The following is a 22,783-nucleotide window of genomic DNA, read 5'->3' as shown; positions in this document are numbered from 1 at the left end:
ATGTTGAGAAATGCAAATGTTTAACATGTGTTTTGGGGGGTGTTTATTTTATGGTCAGACAGCAATCTAGTGACCTTTGTCCTATTTATTTAGGGTATATTGTCAATATACATCTCTCTGCCCCAACAATGGGAGTCATTGTCCACGATCTAGCTCCCTCCTGTCATTTCTATAGGTTGGTGGATAACCCTTTTTTGAATTCTCCATGAGGGTTGTTGGTGTCAACCGCCTGTATTCAATTGAGAGATGCTATGCTACTAGCCTCATGTTACGAATATGCATAGCCATCTCGAGACTGATATAAAGTGTTTTTTCCTCAAAGTTGCAGTAATGTCACGTGTCCTACTTCCATCAGTGCACGCGTAACAACTGTGCGAAACAACGAAAAAACGCCACCTGCTGGAGGGAGACAGATTTCCCATCGAGTTGGGCCTCTCTTGGTTGAATGTTGATCACGTGACATGTATTGGCTCTCACTTCCGGACACACCAACATCAACAACAGAGGGAGCTGCTGACATTATCCGAGAGGCGGCGGCAGGAGAAAGCGGTTCAGTGACCGGGAGGCTAGCTACCCGTCCACCGGTAATAGCACCAAACTAACGCATCTCATAGGTAGGCTTGGTGGTGTGACGCTTTTAAACATACTTTCATTTTGATCTATTTTGTTTTCCTCCCCGGAAAAGTTGTCATTATTGACTATGGAACGCTCTTGTAGGTCAGTGAATGCACGTTGTTGTCAGCTGGCATACTCGTTTACTAGCAGTAGCTAGTTTAGCTACAACTGGAATGTTTTGTTGGCTTGCTTTCTAGATAACGTTATCTAGCCAGGTCCACAGTCATTTTTAAGGCGAGTGTGTACTGATCAGTATATAGGTAACTTTAGATGGCTAACTAATCAGCTAAAGTTCCACTAGCTAACTAGCTACTGATTTCATCAATAGACTCGATAAAAGGTGAATGCGTTTTCGGTTGTAGCATTAACATTATTTACTCTCTTTTCTGATGTACTAAACTGGCTAGTTGAGAGTTTTTTGCTTGTGTAGAGTCAGAAAATTGACTCGACTTGATTTTTTTCGATTGACGTGTTGTGTGTGGTAATCTCTAGGGGTGAGATCAAGGGTCTGCAATCGATCCTAAAGCAAAGCTCTAACTGAGCAACTATTCCCAGCCTAGCTGCCTGCTTTAAAACCGTATCAAGTCTTTTTATTAAAAAAATAAATAATTTAACCTATGTCTCAGCTCACTGGATATAGAACTAACCACATGTACGGTCAGTGTTTCCAAATCAGTTCCTAGGATTTATTCCACCCCAACACTAACCCACCGGATTCATATAGTGCTTGGCAATTACTCGGGTTTGTGCTGGGATAGAATACAAATGTAAAACCCTGCGGTTCGTGAGGAACAGATTAAATTATAATCTGGAAACATTTAGAGATTAAAGGCCAGGACAATGGTCTGTTCTGTCTGCTCAATTTCACCAACTCAAAATACTAATGGGAATGAAAGGTGGTCTGAGGTTGCAGAGTATTTGAGTTATACAGTATGTGTGTGTGACTGTTTGTGCCCACATGTGCTCTGATGATTGTGGGTGCGTGTGTGTTTGATCTCTGACTTCGAGTTGTGTGTTCTCTGGTGGTTGTGTAAGCTCTGTCTGTGTGTTCTCTCGATGTCTCTTGTCTAATATTCAGTGTGAAAAGCAGGGATAGCATCACCCAACAAGACCACGCACCTGCTCCTCCCTGTAGCCGGGGACACACCCCTCCACCGTTGCAACGGAGATCAAGGCGCACTATGGTGGATGTGACAAAATGGCCGCTGTTTAGTCTGATGGAAGGCGAGGAGCTCTCGTCCATACGACAGGCCTGTGTGTTTGGAACCTCCGCCAACGAGGTCATCTACATCACCCACAATGATGATGTAAGTGGTCAGATGATTGGTGTAGTCAGTGTGTTTTATCTGGAGTGGTCACTCCTAGGTCTCTCTTCTGGAATACACATGCACTCTGCACAGCACATGCTGACTGGTGTCTGCTTATTTCAAACAGTGACCCATCTCTCTTTCTCTTCCTTAGGTGTATGTGTTTGGGCTGAACTGCAGTAACTGCCTGGGAACAGGGGATAGCCAAAGCACCATCCTACCTAAGAAGCTGGACTTTCTGAGTGGGAGGAAAGTGGTCAGCCTCAGCTATGGCAGCGGACCCCACATCCTCCTGGCCACTGAGGGTACTACAGCACATAACAGGGATACAACATTCAAGAGGATGGCACAGAATGTTGGACATAGAAATGTCTTCAATAGAGCTGACATGATTCCCTAATCCCTATCCCAGATGCCCGTTCAAAGTATTTCTACCACTATTTGGGGTTTCTAACTCACCGTTTCCTCCATTGTGTGTCAGAGGGCGAGCTGTTTGCCTGGGGCCACAATGGCTACAGTCAGCTGGGGAATGGGACCACCAACCAGGGGGTCGCTCCTGTGCTGGTGTCTGCCAGCCTTCTCAACAAGAGGGTGACGGAAGTGGCCTGTGGTTCACATCACTCCCTGGCCCTGACCAACACTGGAGAGGTGAGAGAAGGAAGGATGGAGAGGGGCAGTGGGAGATAGGTGGCTTGTGACTCCTCACCCCATGATCCCTATTAATGCTGGAGAGGTTAAGGTGAAAGGGTAGAGAGAAAGAGGGGGGGGGGTCTGTGGGGTTCTGCCTATATTGAAGATAACACTTGTGTCTGTCAGAAACATCTGAGGGGCTGGCCAACAACATTCCACAGACCATGGATTGAGAAACACTGCTCTAAGCCCCCTTACCATCGTGCCCTAGTCCAAACCAACCAACTGACCCAGTAAATCCAAGCTCTGATATAAAGGCCCTATTGTTACCCGCTGTTCTTTCACTGAGTCGGCTTTATGTCACTGGTCCAGTGACTGGCACCACTCTAGAGTGAACCTGATGTATTATCAGGGAAGTGGGCTGGACTTGTATTGCTGTTCGATGTGTGATGTTCCATAGTGTTTTGCACTATATTATTAAACCTAACGAAAATGATTATATATTCAGTGCAATGTGATTCTCTGACCTCCCTGTCCAGGTGTATGCCTGGGGCTACAATAACTGTGGCCAGGTGGGGTCAGGGTCCACGGCCAACCAGCCCACCCCCAGGAGAGTGTCCAACTGTCTGCAGAACAAGGTGGTCGTCAGCATCACCTGTGGTCAAACCTCCTCTCTGGCTGTGGTCGAGAATGGAGAGGTGAGTGACAACAGTTTGAACGTGGGGTTGATATTAAATATGTTAAGTATTTGTTGTATTCAATCAGCCGGTGTACTTTAACTTAGTAGGTTCACAAGTATGTAGCAACCTTGCAGGACATCTAAGAGAGTGTTTGTGCGCTTGTTTCTTTCTCAGGTGTACGGCTGGGGCTATAACGGAAACGGCCAACTGGGGCTAGGCAACAACGGGAATCAGCTGACACCTTGTCGCCTGGTGGGCTTGCAGGGTCTCTGTGTGCTACAGGTGAGCGTGCGCGCACACACACACACACACACACACACTACCTCCACTACCATTAACCCCTTTCTTCCCATCCAGATAGTGTCTGGCTATGCCCACTCCTTGGCCCTAACGGACGAGGGGCTGCTGTATGCCTGGGGGACCAACACCTATGGCCAGCTGGGCACAGGCAACAAGAGCAACCAACTCAGCCCAGTCCAGATCATGGCTGAGAAGGAGAGGTGAGAAATGTGTATATACACAGTACACATCATGGCTGAGAAAGAGATGAGGCAGTCTCTGAATACAGACTGATCTCCTCCCTCCTCTCCAGCAGGATTGTAGAGATTGCAGCATGCCACTCCACACACACCTCAGCAGCTAAGACTCAGAGTGGCCAGGTGTACATGTGGGGCCAGTGTAGGGGTCAGTCCATCGTCTTGCCCTTCCTCACACACTTCTCCTGCACTGATGACGTTTTTGCTTGCTTTGCCACGCCCTCTGTCATGTGGAGGCTGCTCTCTATGGGTAAGGGTGTGTGACTGAGTACGTCCTCTCCTTTTGGCAGAGCGTCATGACTTTCATTGTGTTTGTGTGTTCTCTCCAGAGCATGATGACTTCCTGACAGTGTCCCAGTCTTTAAAGAAGGAGTTTGACAGCCCAGAGACGGCCGACCTCAAGTTCAGCGTGGATGGCAAATACATCCATGTGCACAAGGCTGTGCTCAAGATCAGGTCAGGCAGGTTGCTCACTGGGCTCTAACATAGCAAGATCAAATTACCCAGCTAACATCAATAAATGCTTTCCAAATCTAAATAATTTTTGGGATTATTGGGAAAGTTTGAAGTTGAATGGTCTATTATTGAGTCAAGTTGTTTTACCAGACCCACTGCAAGTTTATCTTTCCTGGCGAATGAGGAAATGTGGCATTATTTCACAATATTATAGAACACATGCTTTACATTAGTGCTTTTCAAAGACACTTAAGGGATAGTTCAGGATTTTGGTATGAAGCCCCTTACCTACTTCCTCAGTCAGGTGAACTTGTGGATAATATTTCTATGTATCTGCGTCCAGTATGAAGGAAGTTAGAGGTAGATTTGTGTGCCAATGCTAACTAGCTTGGCACAAAGACTCAGTGTTTGGGTACAGCTAGCATGCTTAAATGGTATCCACAAGTTCATGACTCTCGAAGTAGGTAATGGGCCTTGTTTCCAAAATTCTGAACTATCCCTTTAAATGGAGGATATTTAGTGACGCTAATAGCCTTCCTCTACCCCTCTCCACTGCTAGGTGTGAGCACTTCAGGTCCATGTTCCAGTCCCATTGGAATGAAGACATGAAGGAGGTGATAGAGATCGACCAGTTCACCTACCCCGTCTACCGCTCCTTCCTAGAGTTCCTCTACACAGACAACATAGACCTGCCCCCAGAGGATGCTATCGGTCAGTCCCCCACCTAGCCATGCCTTACTAACAAGGCAATTAATCAATAGGGGAGGGTTAAAGGCTGTGACAGGGCTACCAGTCAAGCTCATATTGGGGTGTACCTCATCTGTAGACCAATCATTGATTTATAAAAGTCCAGAAACAATACAGATGCAGACATCAATGTATGCAAACATCCCAAGCCAACAGTGATCCAGACTGTCTATGGTTGTGTTAGGTCTGCTGGACCTGGCCACATCCTACTGTGAGAACCGCCTGAAGCGTCTCTGTCAGCACATCATCAAGAGAGGCATCACCATAGAGAATGCCTTCTCTCTGCTCGCTGCTGCCGTGCGCTACGACGCAGAGGTCAGTCCCGCTTCCACACCTAGCAACAGGTAACTCTTCACCCAATCTTAACCTTTAGGCGGATTAACACATATCTGACCCTGTACCTGTGGCTAGGAGCAACTTCCACCAAGCCTACTCTACCAGGGTTGTGTTCATTGGGGCACACCATAGCAAAGAGAAACTCAAATGAGCGTTTGTTATTGGACAAGTGCTAACTTCATATTTCCTGTTTAACCATGTGGTGTATCTAGGACCTGGAGGAGTTCTGCTTTAAGTTCTGTGTGAACCACCTGACGGAGGTGACCCAGACTGCAGCCTTCTGGCAGATCGAAGGCAACCTTCTCAAAGAGTTCATCAGCCGAGCTAGCCGCTGTGGAGCCTTCAAGAATTGACCGCTGAACGGGCTCATCTCTGTCTCCATCGCAGGGGGCTACGCTAGGCTAAACACGCTCTGGTCTGCCATCTGATATGAGCCACCAGGCTCCGTTAGCTGTAGCGTCTGCCAGTGGTTGTCTATTTACTGCAGATGATGGGTGGCAAAGGATGTTAAGTAGTTACCCTAACCCCTGTTACAGAACTGTTCAGAGGGGTTATTAGATATTTATATCGTCTTCCATCTCCCTCTGTGGGTTGGTAGTTACATCTTGCAGCTTTGGAGGCCAGAGTTCTTTGCAAGTATTTTGTTTCCCTTCTTGACGAGTGAGGAGCATGTTTGCACTTTCTGATATAGTGCAGTGGGTTCTGGGAAAGCCTGTGTGAGATTGATTATATAACTTGTCACTACTGACAGATAGCGATCTTCAGTGTTCTAATTGAACGGTGGATCTCAGGTTATTAGATCCAGTCATACGGATGGATTCAATCAGATCCGCTTTAGCCAACATCTGCATAGTGGTTGTTTTTGGGGTATCGGAGGTGGAACTGCGCTAGCTGTCAAATCCACAAGTGGTTCCCGGTCTTCTATCTAAAGCGGACATTGCCATTGGCTGCACGGAGTCACATTAACATAAATCCCATGTAGGCTTGTTTACAAGTTTGAACACTGGAATGTGAGATGTAATCTTCACCTCGATTAAGACTATAGAAATCCTCATTATTTAGTTTCATGATTTTTCAATTTGACTGCCCACCTTCTTGTTCTGAACTTCTAACAGGACTGGGATGGGTGTGGCTTCATGACAATGATCAAGAGCAGCTGCTCACCAATCTAATGGCTCCACCACAGTTCAACCTCCAACACATCCACCATGCTGGTGTCGGTTATTGATCTGATTGAACCTAGGCCTTAATCTGTTAGAGCAATAAAAATGTTCTACTTGTGTGAAATCACATCATTCCTAAAAAGAGCAACAACAAAAACCTGTGCATGGGGTCAATGTAAACTCCATGACAGAGTTCTTGGAGAACATTGTGTTGGCTGGGTTTTTGAATGCAATATTTTCAGCCTATGTTACAGATGATTTCAGATATTTAAGGTATTGTTACTTTTCAGTAATGTTTGCACTATATCTCAGCTGTACAGAACTATTATACAGAAATGATAATCACCTATTTTTTTATGTTCATTAAAGACAACTTGTAGATATTTAGTTACACACACACACTGAGTGTGAGAAAGCTGGGTGAAGGCTGCATTGTTGTGAGGAGCTGCTGAGATTCCAGTTGAGTTTTTATATGATTCCAACTGTCAGTAATTCATTTCTATGCCAATTCTATAGAGTGGTGTGCCAGTTACCTTTCCTCAATATGACCTTATTGGATCCTGTTCTGAGGGCAGCACACAGTTGATCTTTTGGATAAAAGCACTGTGGGCAGAGCCTAAAGTGACAGACCAGTGGGTGGAGTATAAGTGAGTCAAAGAAAAGGGTGGTGGTCTGGAGGTGGGTGTAAGACTGGTTGCAAAACAAGGGCTCAATTCAATCCCACCGCCAAAGTTCAGCGCTATAGCGGTAACTTTCGACTGAGCCGACATATGCAGCGTTTACCGTGTATGTAGTTTCCGCTACCACGGAAATCTTGTGATGCATTTTTTACATGGTTGACATATTGGAGATAAGACAAGTACTGGAAACAGAACACTGAAAAATATGGCCTGGTATTCACAGCTGACTTTGAATAGGCTTTATAAATAAATGCCTGAAATATTTCAGCTTCTCAAAGTTTTAAACTGTCAAGAGAAGTAAAACAAGGTTGTCCGCTATCGGCATATCTATTAATATCAAAGGGATAGAAATCCAGGGCTTGAAAACAAAGGTGTCATTGTACACTGACTCGTGTTCTTTTAAATCAACAATATGAATCCCTGCGCGATCTAGATCATTTTGCTAACCTCTGGATTAAAACCAAATGATGATACGTGTGCTATATTATGTATTGGATCACAAATACATATTTTACATTACCGTGTAGTTTACCAATAAAATGGTCTGGACATACTCAGTATACATTCCCCAAGAGAAAGAAATTAACTCCAATTTTAATAGAAAGTTGGAAAAATCACCCTGATTAACTCTAGTCATATTACAGTTTACATATTTGCTTATGGTTTTGCCTACACTTATTATAAATGACACGAGCAAAAATATTCCACTTTATTTGGAACGGCAAGCCAGACCAAATGAAACGGGCCTATTTATATAATGAATTTGGAGGGCAGAAATTATTAAAGCGTTAGACCTCTCACTAAAGGTCTGTCATGCAAAAGTTATTATATTCCGAACTGGTTCTCCAGCAGATTATTAAGAATGTCTCACCCCTTGTTCAAGAATGGCCTTTTCCCCTTTTCAGATTACAACCTCTCACTTTCAGTTATTTGAAAATGATTTCACATATAACACACTGTTACAGACATAATACACTAACATATTGTCCAGAAATACTCTTAACAGTCTAAAAAGATGAAGAATCAATTATCTACCATAGTCCAGCACAATTTTCCTATGTATTGTGTCACTGTATATATTGAAATATATACATTGGTTTGCTCAGATAAATTATTCAATTTCTTTATTGCATGGCAGCATGACTACAACAGAAGAACCATATATTTCCACCTTAAAACAATCCTTGCTGCTTTGTTCTGTGCAATCTGTAGCCTCCTAATGTCACTTGCTGATGCATTTCCCCAGACCACAGAACAGTAAGGAGCTTGTCTGCTGGCCATGCATTAGACCAAAATTGGTTAAAGAAACTTGTGATTAAAAATATATATATTATATATACACACCAGTTTCATTTAATTAAGGACCAAAAAATTGACCGTTGTGCCGTATCGATTGCAAAATATTTGGGAAGACATTTTTGATGTACTGATTCCATAACACATGGTTTATGGACCAATACGCAAAACAACGCCGGATTCAAAACTTTGAATTACACAAAATTCTTGCAACAAATAGAATTATATATATATATATATATATATATATATAGCACTACTGGGTGATTTTAAAAGTACAACATTTTTGCCAAAACTATTGACTAATTTACAATCTGTAGAAACTATGAGAATAGAAAGGTTCAGAACTTTTGTGAAGCATCACAGCACAATTGAAAAATATGGCAAATATAAATAAAACATGGATGGTGTTAAGCGATAGATGGGAGGGGTTGAGTAGAGCTGAAGGGTGTGATTAAAAACAAAAAAAAGATACCTATTATAAAATAGATTGTCTGTAAAATGTATATAGCATGTATAAACTGGAAGCAGAAGCCTAAGTGTTATTGTTCATTACTTTACTCCAATTAGGAGAGAGGTGGTAGGGTTAGGGGAAAATATATTTTTTATTAAGTACCAGTCAAAAGACACCTACTCATTCCAGGGTTCTTTATTTTTTACTATTTCCAAACATTGTAGAAAAATAGTGAAGACATCAAAACTATGAAATAACATGGAATCATGTAGTAACCAAAAAAGTGTTAAATCAAAATATATTTTATGAGATTATTCAAAGTAGCCACCCTTTAAGTTGATGACAGCTTTGCACACTCCTTGCATTCTCTCAACCAGCTTCATGAGATAGTCACCTGGAATACATTTCAATTAACAGGTGTGGTTGTTAAAAGCTAATTTGTGGAATTTCTTTCCTTAATGCATTTGAGACAATAAGCTGTGTTGTGACAAGGTAGGGGTGGTATACAGAAGATAACCCTATTTGGTAAAAGACCAAGTCCATATTATGGCAAGTACAGCCCAAATAATCTAAGAGAAACAACAGTCCCTCATTGCAGAACATTAAGAACTGTCAAAGTTTCTTCAAGTGCAGTCACAAAAATCATCAAGAGCTATGGTGAAGCTGGCTCTCATGTGGACCGCCACAGAAAAGGAAACCCCAGTGTTACCTCTGCTGTAGAGGATAAGTTCATTAGAGTTAATTGCACCTCAGATTGTAGCCCAAATAAATGCTTCACAGAGTTCAAGTAACAGACATCTCAACATCAACTGTTCAGAGGAGACTGTGTAAAATCAGGCCTTCATGGTCTATTGCTGAAAAGAAACCAGTACTAAAGGACACCAATAATAAGAAGAGACTTGCTTGGGCCAAGAAACACGAGCAATGGACATTAGACCAGTGGAAATTTGTCCTTTGGTCTGATTAGTCCAAATGTGAGATTTTTGGTTCCAACAGCTATCGTCTTTGTAATACGCAAAGTAGGTGAACGGATCATCTCCGCATGTGTGGTTCCCACTGTGAAGAATGTGATGGTGCTTTGCTGGTGACACTGTCAGTGATTTATTTAGAATTCAAGGCACACTTAACCAGCATGGCCACCACAGCATTCTTCAACGATACGCCATCCCATCTAGTTTGCGCTTAGTGGGACTATCATTTGTTTTTCAACAGGACAATGACCCAACACACCTCCAGGCTGTTTGACCAAGAAGGAGAGTGATGGAGTGCTGCATCAGATGACTTGGCCCCCACAATCACCTGACCTCAATCCAATTGAGATGGTTTGGGATGAGTTGAAACGGAGCGTGAAGGAAAAGCAGCCAACAAGTGCTCAGCATATGTGTGAACTCCTTCAAGACTGTTGGAAAATAATTCCAGGTGAAGCTGGTTGAGAGAATGCCAAGTGTGCAAAGCTGTCAAGGCAAAGGGTGGCTACTTTGAAGAATCTAAAATATATATTTTGATTTGTTTAACACTTTTTTGGTTATGACATGATTCCATACGTTATTTCCTAGTTGATGTCTTCACTATTATTCTACAATAAAAAAAAAAATTAAAACCCCCTCCCCCCAAAAATAGTACAAATAAAGAAAAACCCTTGAATGAGTAGGTGTGTCCAAACTTGACTGCTACTGTACATTATTTTTTTTACATTGGTGAAGCTATAAAGTCCCTTTTCTGGCAAGTGAAAAAGCCAGCCTCTTCTTGTTTGACAATTGCTTCTACTAGATATAAAACACGGTAGTAATATAAGATTAGGTTATGTGTTTGGTATTATGATAAGAAAGCGGAACAAGTTTTTTTTTTAAAACATTGAGAAATCAAATGATAAATATAAATGAGGAAAGGTGAATTGAACTTTGAAGGCTGTAATTTCTGGCAGTGCCGCTCATCTTTTCAGGGCTGACCTGGCTTCTCTTATGGCTGCCGTAGCTCTCTGTAGCTCCCTTTGCTTCTTCTTAAACTCTGAACAAAGGAGGGAGAATACATTTGATTTATATTTGCATTATATTAGTTGTTTAAAGGCTCACGAAGTGCATGTAGAGCAATTTACAGAGCATACAACAAACAATGTGTCTGGGCTAGAAAAATATGAATACAGGCTTCACAAGCTTTGAAAATAAGAAGCCTTACCATTTGCACAACGCTATAAAAACTCCTAACTCTTATTAATCCACTAATTCTCACCTCTCTCCTGCTGTGAAAGCATCTGTGATAATTTTCCAGAGGCCTCAATCACTCTCAGAGAGAGATCATAATCTGTGAAGGAAGACAGAGAAAGCAAAAACATACGAAAGAAAATAAATGAAGCCTGCAATTCTGATTATATACACCTAACAGTGTTCAATTGGTGACAGTTTTATTTAATATACCAGCCGTTTCACTCACCCTCCTGACTGGCCTGATCTGATAGGATCCTCTTGGAGATGCCGACCATGTCAGAGATGAAGGTGGTGAAGATGGACTCTGTACAGCCTGCTTCGGTACACCTCCTCCAGAACACCCTGCTGGCTGCATTGCCGGAGCCAGAACCACCAGGTGAACCCGGGCCTCCAGGCCTTGCAAGGGGACACTGGGAGACAGCGTGTGGAGAGGGAGTAGAGGGAGATGGAGGAGAGGACACTGGGCCATAACACACAATAGCTGTGCTGGCCAAATTGAGTGGACCAGAGTGGACGGATGAGCAGTCAGGTGAGTGGACAGGCAAGATGGGATCAATAGCAGGTCCAGGTGAGTGAGAGCAGCCGTGTGGTGAACCAGGTGAGTGCGGAACAAAACCTTGACAAGACTCAGAACTGCACACTGAGAGGATAGAGAACACAGAAGGAGCGAGATGATAGAGAACTCAACAATTTGAGTTTTTCCTTCCTGGCTAGTAGGGAGGGATTATATGTAAGAGTTCATGAAAAGTGAGCGTACAGGTGAGAGATGAGGAGCTGTAACTACCTGTGGCCTGAGAGGGTTCTTCAGATGCAACACACAGCATCACTGGCAGCAAAAGACTCTGGGACCCAGCATCCTGGAGAAAGATCAAATTCAATTGGTTACATTCTTCATAAACAACAGGTGTTGACTAACAGTGAAATGCTTACTTATGGGTCCTTTTCCCAACAATGCAGGGTTAAAGATACAGATTTGTAAAAATACAAATAGAAACAGTGACAAGGAATAAATACAGTGAATAACGAGTAGAAATAACGTGGCTATGTACAGGGAGTACCAGTACCGAGTCAATGTGCAGGGGTACGAGGTAATAACGTGGCTATGTACAGGGAGTACCAGTACCGAGTCAATGTGCAGGGGTACAAGGTAATAACATGGCTATGTACAGGGAGTACCAGTACCGAGTCAATGTGCAGGGGTACGAGGTAATAACGTGGCTATGTACAGGGAGTACCAGTACTGAGTCAATGTGCAGGGGTACAAGGTAATAACATGGCTATGTACAGGGAGTACCAGTACCGAGTCAATGTGCAGGGGTACGAGGTAATTGAGGTTGATATGTACATATAGCTAGGGTTAAAGTGATAGATGGACAGTAGCAGCAGTGTATGTGGTGAGTGTGGCGTCAGTATGCATATGTTTATATAAACTGTGTGAGTGAGTGAGTGAGTGAGTGGAGTCCAGTGTGTGCATAGAGTGCAAAAAAAGGGCCAATGCACGTAGTCCGAGTAGCCATATGATTAGTAGTCTTGTAAAGTAGTCTCATGGTTTGAGGGTAGAAGGTCCTATTGGTTCCAGACTTGGTGGTGCACTGGTACCGTTACCGTGCAGTAGCAGACAGAACAGTCTATGGCTTTGGTGGATGGTGTCAGAAGAATGTTAGGTCCTTCCTCTGACACCGCCTGGTATAGAGGTCCTGGATGGCAAGGAGCTCGGCCCCAGTGATGTAATGGGCCGTACACACTACCCTCTGTAGCACCTTATGGTTGAATCAATGGTTTAGGAGCAGTATAGAGATACAGTAATGCCACAGAAGAAATATTGGACAAGAGTAATCAGAGAAATAAAGCTATGTAACTCACGGAGTCGATTAATGTACAGTCCCCATCTTCAGGTGCTGGCTGATTTCCTAAGGAAAATGACAGTTGGTTTGATATTATTAGGTTTGATATTAAACATCCTGGTAATGTGGTGTGTTAATGTGTCCTGACATGGTTTACCTGTGGTGGAAGCTATGGGGGTCTCAGCATGATTACTGTGAAGTAAGAGCGCAAAATCAATAATCTTGTATCAACGTGACGCTACAGAGGCAGGCAACCATCCCCCTCCTTCCCTTTTTATAGCATTTGACCTACACAGGAAATGCCTCAACACTGAAATGATAACATGCTATTTGAACAACCTTGAGAGCCTTAGAAGGTAAAGAGAGCCTTAGAGAGCCTTAGAAGGTAAAGAAATTTGTCAGAATAAACCAATAAACCTCCAAACGCGGTTCAATGCCATACAACACTCCTTCCGTGGCCTCCAACTGCTTTTAAAAACTAAATGCATGCTCTTCAATCGATTGTTGCCCGCTAGAACGACTAGCATCACTACTCTGGACGGTTCCGACTTAGAATATGTGGACAACTACAAATACCTAGGTGTCTGGTTAGACTGTAAACTCTCCTTCCAGACTCACATTAAGCATCTCCAATCCAAAATTAAATCTAGAAATCGGCTTATTTCGCAACAAAGCCTCCTTCACTCATGCTGCCAAACATACCCTCATAAAACTGACTATCCTACCGATCCTTGACTTCGGCGATGTAATTAACAAAATAGCTTCCAACGACCTACTCAGCAAATTGGTTGCAGTCTATCACAGTGACATCCATTTTGTCACTAAAGCCCCATATACTACCCACCACTGTGACCTGTATGCTCTCGTTGGCTGGCCCTCGCTACATATTCATTGCCAAACCCACTGGCTCCAGGTCATCTATAAGTCTTTGCTAGGTAAAGCCCCGTCTTATCTCAGCTCACTGGTCACCATAGCAACACCCACCCGTAGAGCGCGCTCCAGCAGGTATATCTCACTGGTCATCCCCAAAGCCAACACCTACTTTGGCCGCCTTTCCTTCCAGTTCTCTGCTGCCAATGACTGGAACGAATTGCAAAAAAATATATATAAAAAAATAATAAATCACTGAAGCTGGATACTGATATCTCCTTCTCTAACTTTAAGCATCAGCCGTCTGAGCAGTTTACCAATCCCTGTACACAGTCCATCTGTAAATAGCACACCCATCTACCTCATCCCCATATTGTTATTATATTTTTTTTGTTGCTCTTTTGCACACACTGTACATAGATTTTTCTATTGTGTTATTGACTGTACGTTTGTTTATCCCATATGTAACTCTGTTGTTTTTGGCGCACTGCTTTGCTTCATCTTGGCCAGGTCACAGTTGTAAATGAGAACTTGTTCTTCACTGGCCCACCTGGTTAAAAAAACACAACAGAAAAAACATGCACTGCCTCCATTGAAAGTAGTTTAATTGAAACTCGATGAGAGCACTATCACCATTACCTGTGTTCAGAGTTGACAAGGTCTTCTAGATTGGACTCCAGAGGGGAAAACTCCATATCAATCCTATTCACATCTCCATCTGTTACAGAACACACCAACATACTAATCAATGCAATGTGTTGCTCATGTCTTTGTATAAACTTTATTTTAAAAATGACAACAATCAAGGTAGTGAAAAAGGAGGCTACAGAAACAATAAAGCAACCTGAGTCTGAGGAGTTATCCATTATCCTCCTGTGTTTGGACTTTCTTGATGATGTCACTTCCCGTCTGACAAAAAAAGAGAGAACGGGCGCAGTGTTCAGAAAATAGTCCCCAAAGAATCCAGTCCATTTTTTAGGAATGAGAGAGACACATTTACTGAACTGTTTGTCAGCAAAAAACATACATAAAGCAGCATGAACTCCACACTCAGAACAGAGCAGGTCAGCTGGACAGAACCAAACCACCCTACAACATGCATACCTCAATTCCATACTTACTTGCTAGAGGAGTTCAACAGTCTCTGTTTCAAAAGCAAAGAGATTATGATTCACTATATTTTCATACGATTACATTAAGTGACTTTCTTTACTGCAGAAGATATGCAGCCATTTTTAAAAGCTAAATATAAACACCTTGGGTGTTTGTGTCTGCCGTTGGTTTTCAGGTGTGTTGTAGTCACTCTTGCAAGATGAGGGTCCTGACAAAGCATGTCCTTTAAAATTACAACATATCCAAAACATACATTTACAAATGTATCTGATCTACAGAGAACACCTTTGTGTAACCCACAACCAAACGAAGTGCGAGTCAGTGGAGACAAAATTACTTACCATTCAGCTCTTTCTGCAACGACAGTGGTTTATGCTTTTCACAATACAACCTGTGACAGAGGCGTACCAGGCTCTAACAACAACATAATAAATCACCCTTACTGACATCAATGATAGAAATTAATGAGCAAAGCCATTGGTTTTGGAATAAAAGACTCCTCATACTCACTTGAATATGCCACTGTCGATGTGTTCTAGACTGACGCTCTCCTCTTTCTTTTCACAGATGACACAAAACAGCTGCAATTGGGAATGAATATTGATTAACTTTAGGTTATAAACTCAGCAAATAAAGAAAAGTCCTCTCACTGTCAACTGCGTTTATTTTCAGCAAACTTATCATGTGTAAATATTTGTATGAACATAACAAGATTCAACAACTGAGACAAACCGAACAAGTTCCACAGACATGTGACTAATAGAAATGGTATAATGTGTCACCGAACAAAGGGCGGGTTAAAATCAAAAGTAACAGTCAGTATCTGGTGTGGCCATCAGCTGCATTAAGTACTGCAGTGTATCTCTTCCTCATGGACTAGCTCTTACCCTCCGATCCAACAGGTCCCAGACGTGCTCATTGGGATTGAGATCCAGGCTCTTCGCTGGCCATGGCAGAACACTGACATTCATGTCTTGCAGGAAATCACGCACAGAACGAGCAGTAGGGCTGGTGGCATTTCCATGCTGGAGGGTCATGTCAGGATGAGCCTACAGGAAGGGTACCACACGAGGGAGGAGGATGTCTTCCTTGTAACGCACAGCGTAGAGATTGCCAGCAATGACAACAAGCTCAGTCCGATGATGCTGTGACACACCACCCCAGACCATGACAGACACTCCACCTCCAAATCGATCCCGCTCCAGAGTACAGGCTTCGGTGTAATGCTCATTCGTTCGACGATAAACGCGAATCCGACCATCACCCCTGGTGAGACAAAACCGCGACTCGTCAGTGAAGAGCATTTTTGCCAGTCCTGTCTGGTCCAGCGACGGTGGGTTTGTGCCCATAGGTGACGTTGTTGCCGGTGATGTCTGGAGAGGACCTGCCTTACAACAGGCCTACAAGCCCTCAGTCCAGCCTCTCTCAGCCTATTGCGGACAGTCTGAGCACTGAAGGAGGGATTGTGCGTTCCTGGTGTAACTCGGGCAATTGTTGTTGCCATCCTGCACCTGTCCCGCAGGTGTGACGTTCGGATATACCGATCCTGTGCAGGTTGTTGTTACACGTGGTCTACCACTGCGAGGATGATCAGCTGTCCGTCCTGTCTCCTTGTACTGCTGTCTTAGGCATCTCACAGTACGGACATTGAAATTTAGTGCCCTGACCACATCTGCAGTCCTCATGCCTCCTTGCAGCATGCCTAAGGCACGTTCACACAGATGAGCAGGGACCCTGGGCATCTTTTTTTTTTGTGTTTTTCAGAGTCAGTAGAAAGGCCTCTTTAGTGTCCTAAGTTTTCATAACTGTGACCTTAATTGCCTACCGTCTGTAAGCTGTTAGTGTCTTTAACGAACGTTCCACAGGTACATGTTCATTAATTGAATATGGTTCATTGAACAAGCATGGGAAAGTGTTTAAACCCTTTACAATGAAGATCTGTGACTTATTTGGATTTTTATGAATTATCTTTGAAAAACAGGGTCCTGATAAAGGGACGTTTCTTTTTAGGCTGAGTTTAGTACACTACAGGAGGGAGAAACGTGATTTGTATTCATTTCTGAGCCTTCAGCTAGATGATGTTGTTCAATGATGACCAGAAGACAGGAATAGTGACCAGCTAATCAATCATATATAGGCCTAGCTATTAACTATCCATTTTCATAAATGACCTGTGTGCGTGTTATTAAATTCTTACATTACACTGTAGTCAGTGGCATACAGACCTTGGATGACATTTCTCCATTGTTGTTCTTCTCTGTGTCTGAATCACCGTTGCAGGACAAAGATGTACCATTGGATGCTGTGTTGAGACAGAAACAATCCTCAAGAACAAGTCAAAGTAACACCTCATTAACTTACAGTTTTTTGTTGAAACTGCCAGCTGGACTGGCAGAGGCTGCGTGTTTGTGTACCAAGCCAGGAAGATTTGCCCTGATGGACTAACAGCTATTTAATAAACTAAACACATCCAGATGGGTATCGGGATGGACAATTAATTGATTTCTGCTATAGGCTTGGGTCGTATACTGTGGTATTTTGAAATACAGACGGTATGATTTTCAATGATTTACGTGCTTGTTAGCTGTTAGCTTTTTATTTAGTTTAAGAAATAGCGCCCCTTGTGGGCACTGCTGGAAATACCAGATTCCCCAGTATGGTACAGGAGAATGGAATTGAAGGTACGGAAATCTGGATACCACTCAACCCTAGCCTACAGGCAGATGGACACATAAAAATAACCAGCAGCCACCTCACCTAACTCTGGATTATGCTTCTGACAGTACACCCTGTAACAAACAGACACACGGTCATAGAGACCCAGTCAATAACATGTTCATTAACTTTATCATATATATACAATGAAGTTCAAAAATATATTTCACAGTTGTTTAGGAAGAAAAGGTGTTGTGCCTTGCACTCACGTATACTTCCCTTCAATACGGTCTTCGACGTTGTGGGCCCCGTCTTCCACAGCACAGGGGTAATGGTAGGACTTCTGACAGCGTTTCACCTCACACCCCACCGTGGCACCCTTCCTCTTACACCTGTAGCAAATCTGGGGGGGGGATACAGTTTGCTTGTACAGTGACAGTAGGCCAACAAAACCAAAACCATCAGACATTACTGAAACAACACACACGACTTAATTAGTTCAAACAACTATCATGGTTTGAACAACTTATGTCAAACACTAAGGGAAACATTCAAATAACCTCACCAGTCTGTTTCCCCTCCTCATCTCATTCTGGACATCTTTTACAGTGAAACCAAACAAGTCGTCAAACTCTGGCGAGTTCTGGCAAATAACCCCGGATGAATAAAGCTGCAATTCAAAACACATGGAAGAGTTAAAGGGGCAATCTGGGATTCAAACACCAAATGGCAGCCCCAACAGTTTTATTTGATAAATATTATGTAACCAATCAAATTCATAGATGGACCTATGGATGCATGGACTGGCCATTCATGGGATCAAAATGATAGTTTTTACCATGTTTTGAAGATATACAGTGTTTGTTTACAATCACATTGTATTTCTTTGTTTATAAAAAATGTTATTTTGGGTTCTGATGGGGTAAGATAGCTCATAAGGCATGTCAATTATATTATCATGATAGGAAAATCAGTGTCCCCAAACGAGCTGCATTCAGGATTTAAATGGGAAAGGAAACAACAAAGCCGATCATTCAAGGTGAGGTGTACTTCTGTAGTGTTCACTCCATTTGAGTCAATAGACCAGGGCTTCTCAAAACGTTTTGAGTCCAGGGAACCCTTTCATGATATCAACTTCTTCAGGGACCCCCTCAATCAGAACAAAACTCAAGTGAGATAAATAGCATACAAGAAGTTCTACAATGACTGTCAGTGCATGGCCGGACGAACCCAGTCTCGGGCCCTGGGAAGTAACATTCTAAAGTCCCATCTCTTGGCATTGTAGAGACATTATTACAGTTTAAGCTAATATCCTGCAATTCTACACATTTTGTCATGGGGCAGAGAGATATTGTTGTTGTTGCAGCTTTAAACCTAATATCCTGCAATTCTACACATTTTGTCATGGGGCAGAGAGATATTGTTGTTGTTGCAGCTTTAAACCTAATATCCTGCAATTCTACACATTTTGTCATGGGGCAGAGAGATATTGTTGTTGTTGCAGCTTTAAACCTAATATCCTGCAATTCTACACATTTTGTCATGGGGCAGAGAGATATTGTTGTTGTTGCAGCTTTAAACCTAATATCCTGCAATTCTACACATTTTGTCATGGGGCAGAGAGATATTGTTGTTGTTGCAGCTTTAAACCTAATATCCTGCAATTCTACACATTTTGTCATGGGGCAGAGAGATATTGTTGTTGTTGCAGCTTTAAACCTAATATCCTGCAATTCTACACATTTTGTCATTTAAAAAAATATATATATATATTTCACCTTTATTTAACCAGGTAGGCCAGTTGAGAACAAGTTCTCATTCGCAACTGCGACCTGGCCAAGATAAAGCATAGCAGTGTGAGCAGACAACACAGAGTTACACATGGAATAAACAATTAACAAGTCAATAACACAGTAGAAAACAAAAGGGGGAGTCTATATACAATGTGTGCAAAAGGCATGAGGAGGTAGGCGAATAATTACAATTTTGCAGATTAACACTGGAGTGATAAATGATCAGATGGTCATGTACAGGTAGAGATATTGGTGTGCAAAAGAGCAAGTAAATAAATAAAAACAGGGGGGGGCAGAGAGATATTGTTGTTGTTGCAGCTTTAAACCTAATATCCTGCAATTCTACACATTTTGCCATGAGGCACGCCCTCAGAGCATGCGCAGACCAGCTGGCCGGTGTGTTTACGGACATATTCAATCAATCCCTATACCAGTCTGCTGTTCCCACATGCTTCAAGAGGGCCACCATTGTTCCTGTTCCCAAGAAAGCTAAGGTAACTGAGCTAAACGACTACCGCCCCGTAGCACTCACTTCCGTCATCATGAAGTGCTTTGAGAGACTAGTCAAGGACCATATCACCTCCACCCTACCTGACACCCTAGACCCACTCCAATTTGCTTACCGCCCAAATAGGTCCACAGACGATGCAATCTCTACCACACTGCACACTGCCCTAACCCATCTGGACAAGAGGAATACCTATGTGAGAATGCTGTTCATCGACTACAGCTCGGCATTCAACACCATAGTACCCTCCAAGCTCGTCATCAAGCTCGAGACCCTGGGTCTCAACCCCGCCCTGTGCAACTGGGTACTGGACTTCCTGACGGGCCGCCCCCAGGTGGTGAGGGTAGGCAACAACATCTCCACCCCGCTGATCCTCAACACTGGGGCCCCACAAGGGTGCGTTCTGAGCCCTCTCCTGTACTCCCTGTTCACCCACGACTGCGTGGCCATGCACGCCTCCAACTCAATCATCAAGTTTGCGGACGACACAACAGTGGTAGGCTTGATTACCAACAACGACGAGACGGCCTACAGGGAGGAGGTGAGGGCCCTCGGAGTGTGGTGTCAGGAAAATAACCTCACACTCAACGTCAACAAAACTAAGGAGATGATTGTGGACTTCAGGAAACAGCAGAGGGAACACCCCCCTATCCACATCGATGGAACAGTAGTGGAGGGGGTAGCAAGTTTTAAGTTCCTCGGCATACACATCACAGACAAACTGAATTGGTCCACTCACACAGACAGCATCGTGAAGAAGGCGCAGCAGCGCCTCTTCAACCTCAGGAGGCTGAAGAAATTTGGCTTGTCACCAAAAGCACTCAAACTTCTACAGATGCACAATCGAGAGCATCCTGGCGGGCTGTATCACCGCCTGGTACGGCAACTGCTCCGCCCACAACCGTAAGGCTCTCCAGAGTGTAGTGAGGTCTGCACAACGCATCACCGGGGGCAAACTACCTGCCCTCCAGGACACCTACACCACCCAATGTTACAGGAAGGCCATAAAGATCATCAAGGACATCAACCACCCGAGCCACTGCCTGTTCACCCCGCTATCATCCAGAAGGCGAGGTCAGTACAGGTGCATCAAAGCTGGGACCGAGAGACTGAAAAACAGCTTCTATCTCAAGGCCATCAGACTGTTAAACAGCCACCACTAACATTGAGTGGCTGCTGCCAACACACTGACACTGACTCAACTCCAGCCACTTTAATAATGGGAATTGATGGGAAATGTAAATATATCACTAGCCACTTTAAACAATGCTACCTTATATAATGTTACTTACCCTACATTGTTCATCTCATATGCATACGTTGATACTGTACTCTATATCATCGACTGCATCCTTATGTAATACATGTATCACTAGCCACTTTAACTATGCCACTTTGTTTACATACTCATCTCATATGTATATACTGTACTCGATACCATCTACTGTATCTTGCCTATGCTGCTCTGTACCATCACTCATTCATATATCCGTATGTACATATTCTTTATCCCCTTACACTGTGTATAAGACAGTAGTTTTGGAATTGTTAGTTAGATTACTTGTTCGTTATTACTGCATTGTCAGAACTAGAAGCACAAGCATTTCGCTACACTCGCATTAACATCTGCTAACCATGTGTATGTGACAAATAAAAATTTGATTTGATTTGGCAGAGAGAACATTTTTCCGTTTTAAAGCTTACATTACAGTGCATTTATGTTTAAAAAAAAATACAATAACATTTTGGGGAATACAAGAATGATTGAGCTGTCAAATTAATAATTGGTGGAGTACTGTGGATACCAATATCCCTGTGAGCCTCCCAGGCCCATGTTGCCCAGGGTTAATAACATCAATTGTATATTAATAATATTACATTGTATAACACTAAACCTATTCCTAAAATCCCTTTGCCAAAGTTCGTTTAATCTGTTAGTAATATATATATTTTTAAATGCAGTACCTAGGGTCCGAGAACTAGACTAATAGACTAATCATAACACTAGGTAGGGTCCGGGTCAGAACCCCACTGTTAACTGTTAATCGACAGCTGTTTTCTACATGCTGTTGTCTACTAAATCTGCAAATTTGATTTACTCGTTTTAGTTCCTTCCCCCAAAATATCGTGGTTAGCCTAGCAGTACCAAAATATTCCCCCAAAGCAAAAGTATAGGTCACGGCAGAGCTTTTCGAATCTTACCAAGCAGTTCTGATGAGCGGTGACAGAATCTTTCGTCGATAATGGTCCAGTTGTCAGATTTTCCTTGGAACTTTTACAAAGTACGCATCGTATGTTCCTACCATGTGGCTCGGGACCCATTCTCCATGTGTTGTTATCTTTAGCAATTTGGCAGAAAACCACAGCGTGCTAGAAATGTAAGTATGAGCGGATTGACCTAATCTCCGTCCGTTCGCAACGCCGATTTTTCTTTCGCTTCTTCTACACTAATACAGAAATCACGCGATATGAATCGAATAGTAGGGCCCCACCTGACTCAGTATTTGTTCAGAAGGGTCAACGTTTCGTATCGTAATTTCCGAGTAGGCAAAAAGAATAGTCCTGCTTCTGCTTCTATGGTGCTTCTGCTTCTATGGTATAATGGCTTTCGCAGACATTAATGTGCATTCCGCCACCTAATGTGCGGGTGAATAATAAAGATCCCAAAAAATGAAAATATTTGGGTAAAATAAAATATAATTCCAACTACCAATTTTTACTAAACAAAATCAATATGCTTTTCTGTATTTGTATTTATTTTTTAAACTCATTTTACTCTGGTCCCAACACAGAGGGGGATATTTCCTAGCGACAAAAGTCCGTAGTGCTTCTGCTGTAAAGTCTTGGAGCCCCAAAAACGGATCGGCTGCAGATATAATGACATCTAGCTTCAAAT

At 42.9% G+C, this 22,783-nt stretch overlaps 2 protein-coding genes across 12 annotated transcripts; one reads left to right on the top strand and one right to left on the bottom strand.

Moving 5' to 3' along the window:
- The first annotated feature begins 446 nt into the window (after nucleotides 1-446).
- On the top strand, nucleotides 447-7,876 carry LOC112225377 (RCC1 and BTB domain-containing protein 1). 8 transcript variants are annotated; one of them, XM_042306998.1, is made up of 13 exons: nucleotides 447-584; nucleotides 686-717; nucleotides 1,694-1,922; nucleotides 2,077-2,227; nucleotides 2,404-2,570; nucleotides 3,092-3,250; nucleotides 3,407-3,514; nucleotides 3,590-3,732; nucleotides 3,828-3,916; nucleotides 4,098-4,224; nucleotides 4,784-4,935; nucleotides 5,156-5,286; nucleotides 5,520-7,876. In XM_042306998.1, exons 1-13 carry the CDS (start codon nucleotides 462-464, stop codon nucleotides 5,658-5,660), a joined length of 1,752 nt encoding a protein of 583 aa, XP_042162932.1. In that variant the 5' UTR covers nucleotides 447-461; the 3' UTR covers nucleotides 5,661-7,876. The 8 variants fall into 8 exon arrangements, with proteins under 8 accessions (XP_042162932.1, XP_024245067.1, XP_024245069.1 ...); XM_024389299.2 differs by having other exon boundaries at nucleotides 3,828-4,018; XM_024389301.2 differs by having other exon boundaries at nucleotides 3,825-3,916.
- A 2,616-nt stretch (nucleotides 7,877-10,492) lies between these two features.
- On the bottom strand, nucleotides 10,493-22,518 carry LOC112225376 (PHD finger protein 7). 4 transcript variants are annotated; one of them, XM_042306997.1, is made up of 18 exons: nucleotides 22,090-22,214; nucleotides 19,365-19,418; nucleotides 18,152-18,256; nucleotides 17,856-17,989; nucleotides 17,689-17,720; nucleotides 17,157-17,233; nucleotides 15,442-15,512; nucleotides 15,273-15,322; nucleotides 15,075-15,154; nucleotides 14,940-14,962; nucleotides 14,663-14,727; nucleotides 14,458-14,536; nucleotides 13,106-13,140; nucleotides 12,968-13,014; nucleotides 11,889-11,961; nucleotides 11,331-11,744; nucleotides 11,130-11,201; nucleotides 10,493-10,907 (listed from the first exon to the last, which is right to left on the bottom strand). In XM_042306997.1, the coding sequence occupies exons 3-18, from the start codon at nucleotides 18,170-18,172 to the stop codon at nucleotides 10,831-10,833; spliced, it is 1,350 nt and encodes a 449-aa protein (XP_042162931.1). In that variant the 5' UTR covers nucleotides 18,173-18,256; nucleotides 19,365-19,418; nucleotides 22,090-22,214; the 3' UTR covers nucleotides 10,493-10,830. The 4 variants fall into 4 exon arrangements, 3 of the variants coding, with proteins under 3 accessions (XP_042162931.1, XP_024245064.1, XP_024245065.1); XM_024389296.2 differs by lacking the exon at nucleotides 19,365-19,418 and having other exon boundaries at nucleotides 10,494-10,907; nucleotides 22,090-22,499; XM_024389297.2 differs by lacking the exon at nucleotides 19,365-19,418 and having other exon boundaries at nucleotides 10,494-10,907; nucleotides 15,075-15,139; nucleotides 22,090-22,496.
- Nucleotides 22,519-22,783: the final 265 nt, after the last annotated feature.

Source organism: Oncorhynchus tshawytscha, linkage group LG26, assembly GCF_018296145.1.
Source record: "Oncorhynchus tshawytscha isolate Ot180627B linkage group LG26, Otsh_v2.0, whole genome shotgun sequence".
Classification (NCBI taxonomy): Eukaryota; Metazoa; Chordata; class Actinopteri; order Salmoniformes; family Salmonidae; genus Oncorhynchus; species Oncorhynchus tshawytscha.
This window is presented reverse-complemented; position numbering and strand designations above follow the sequence as displayed.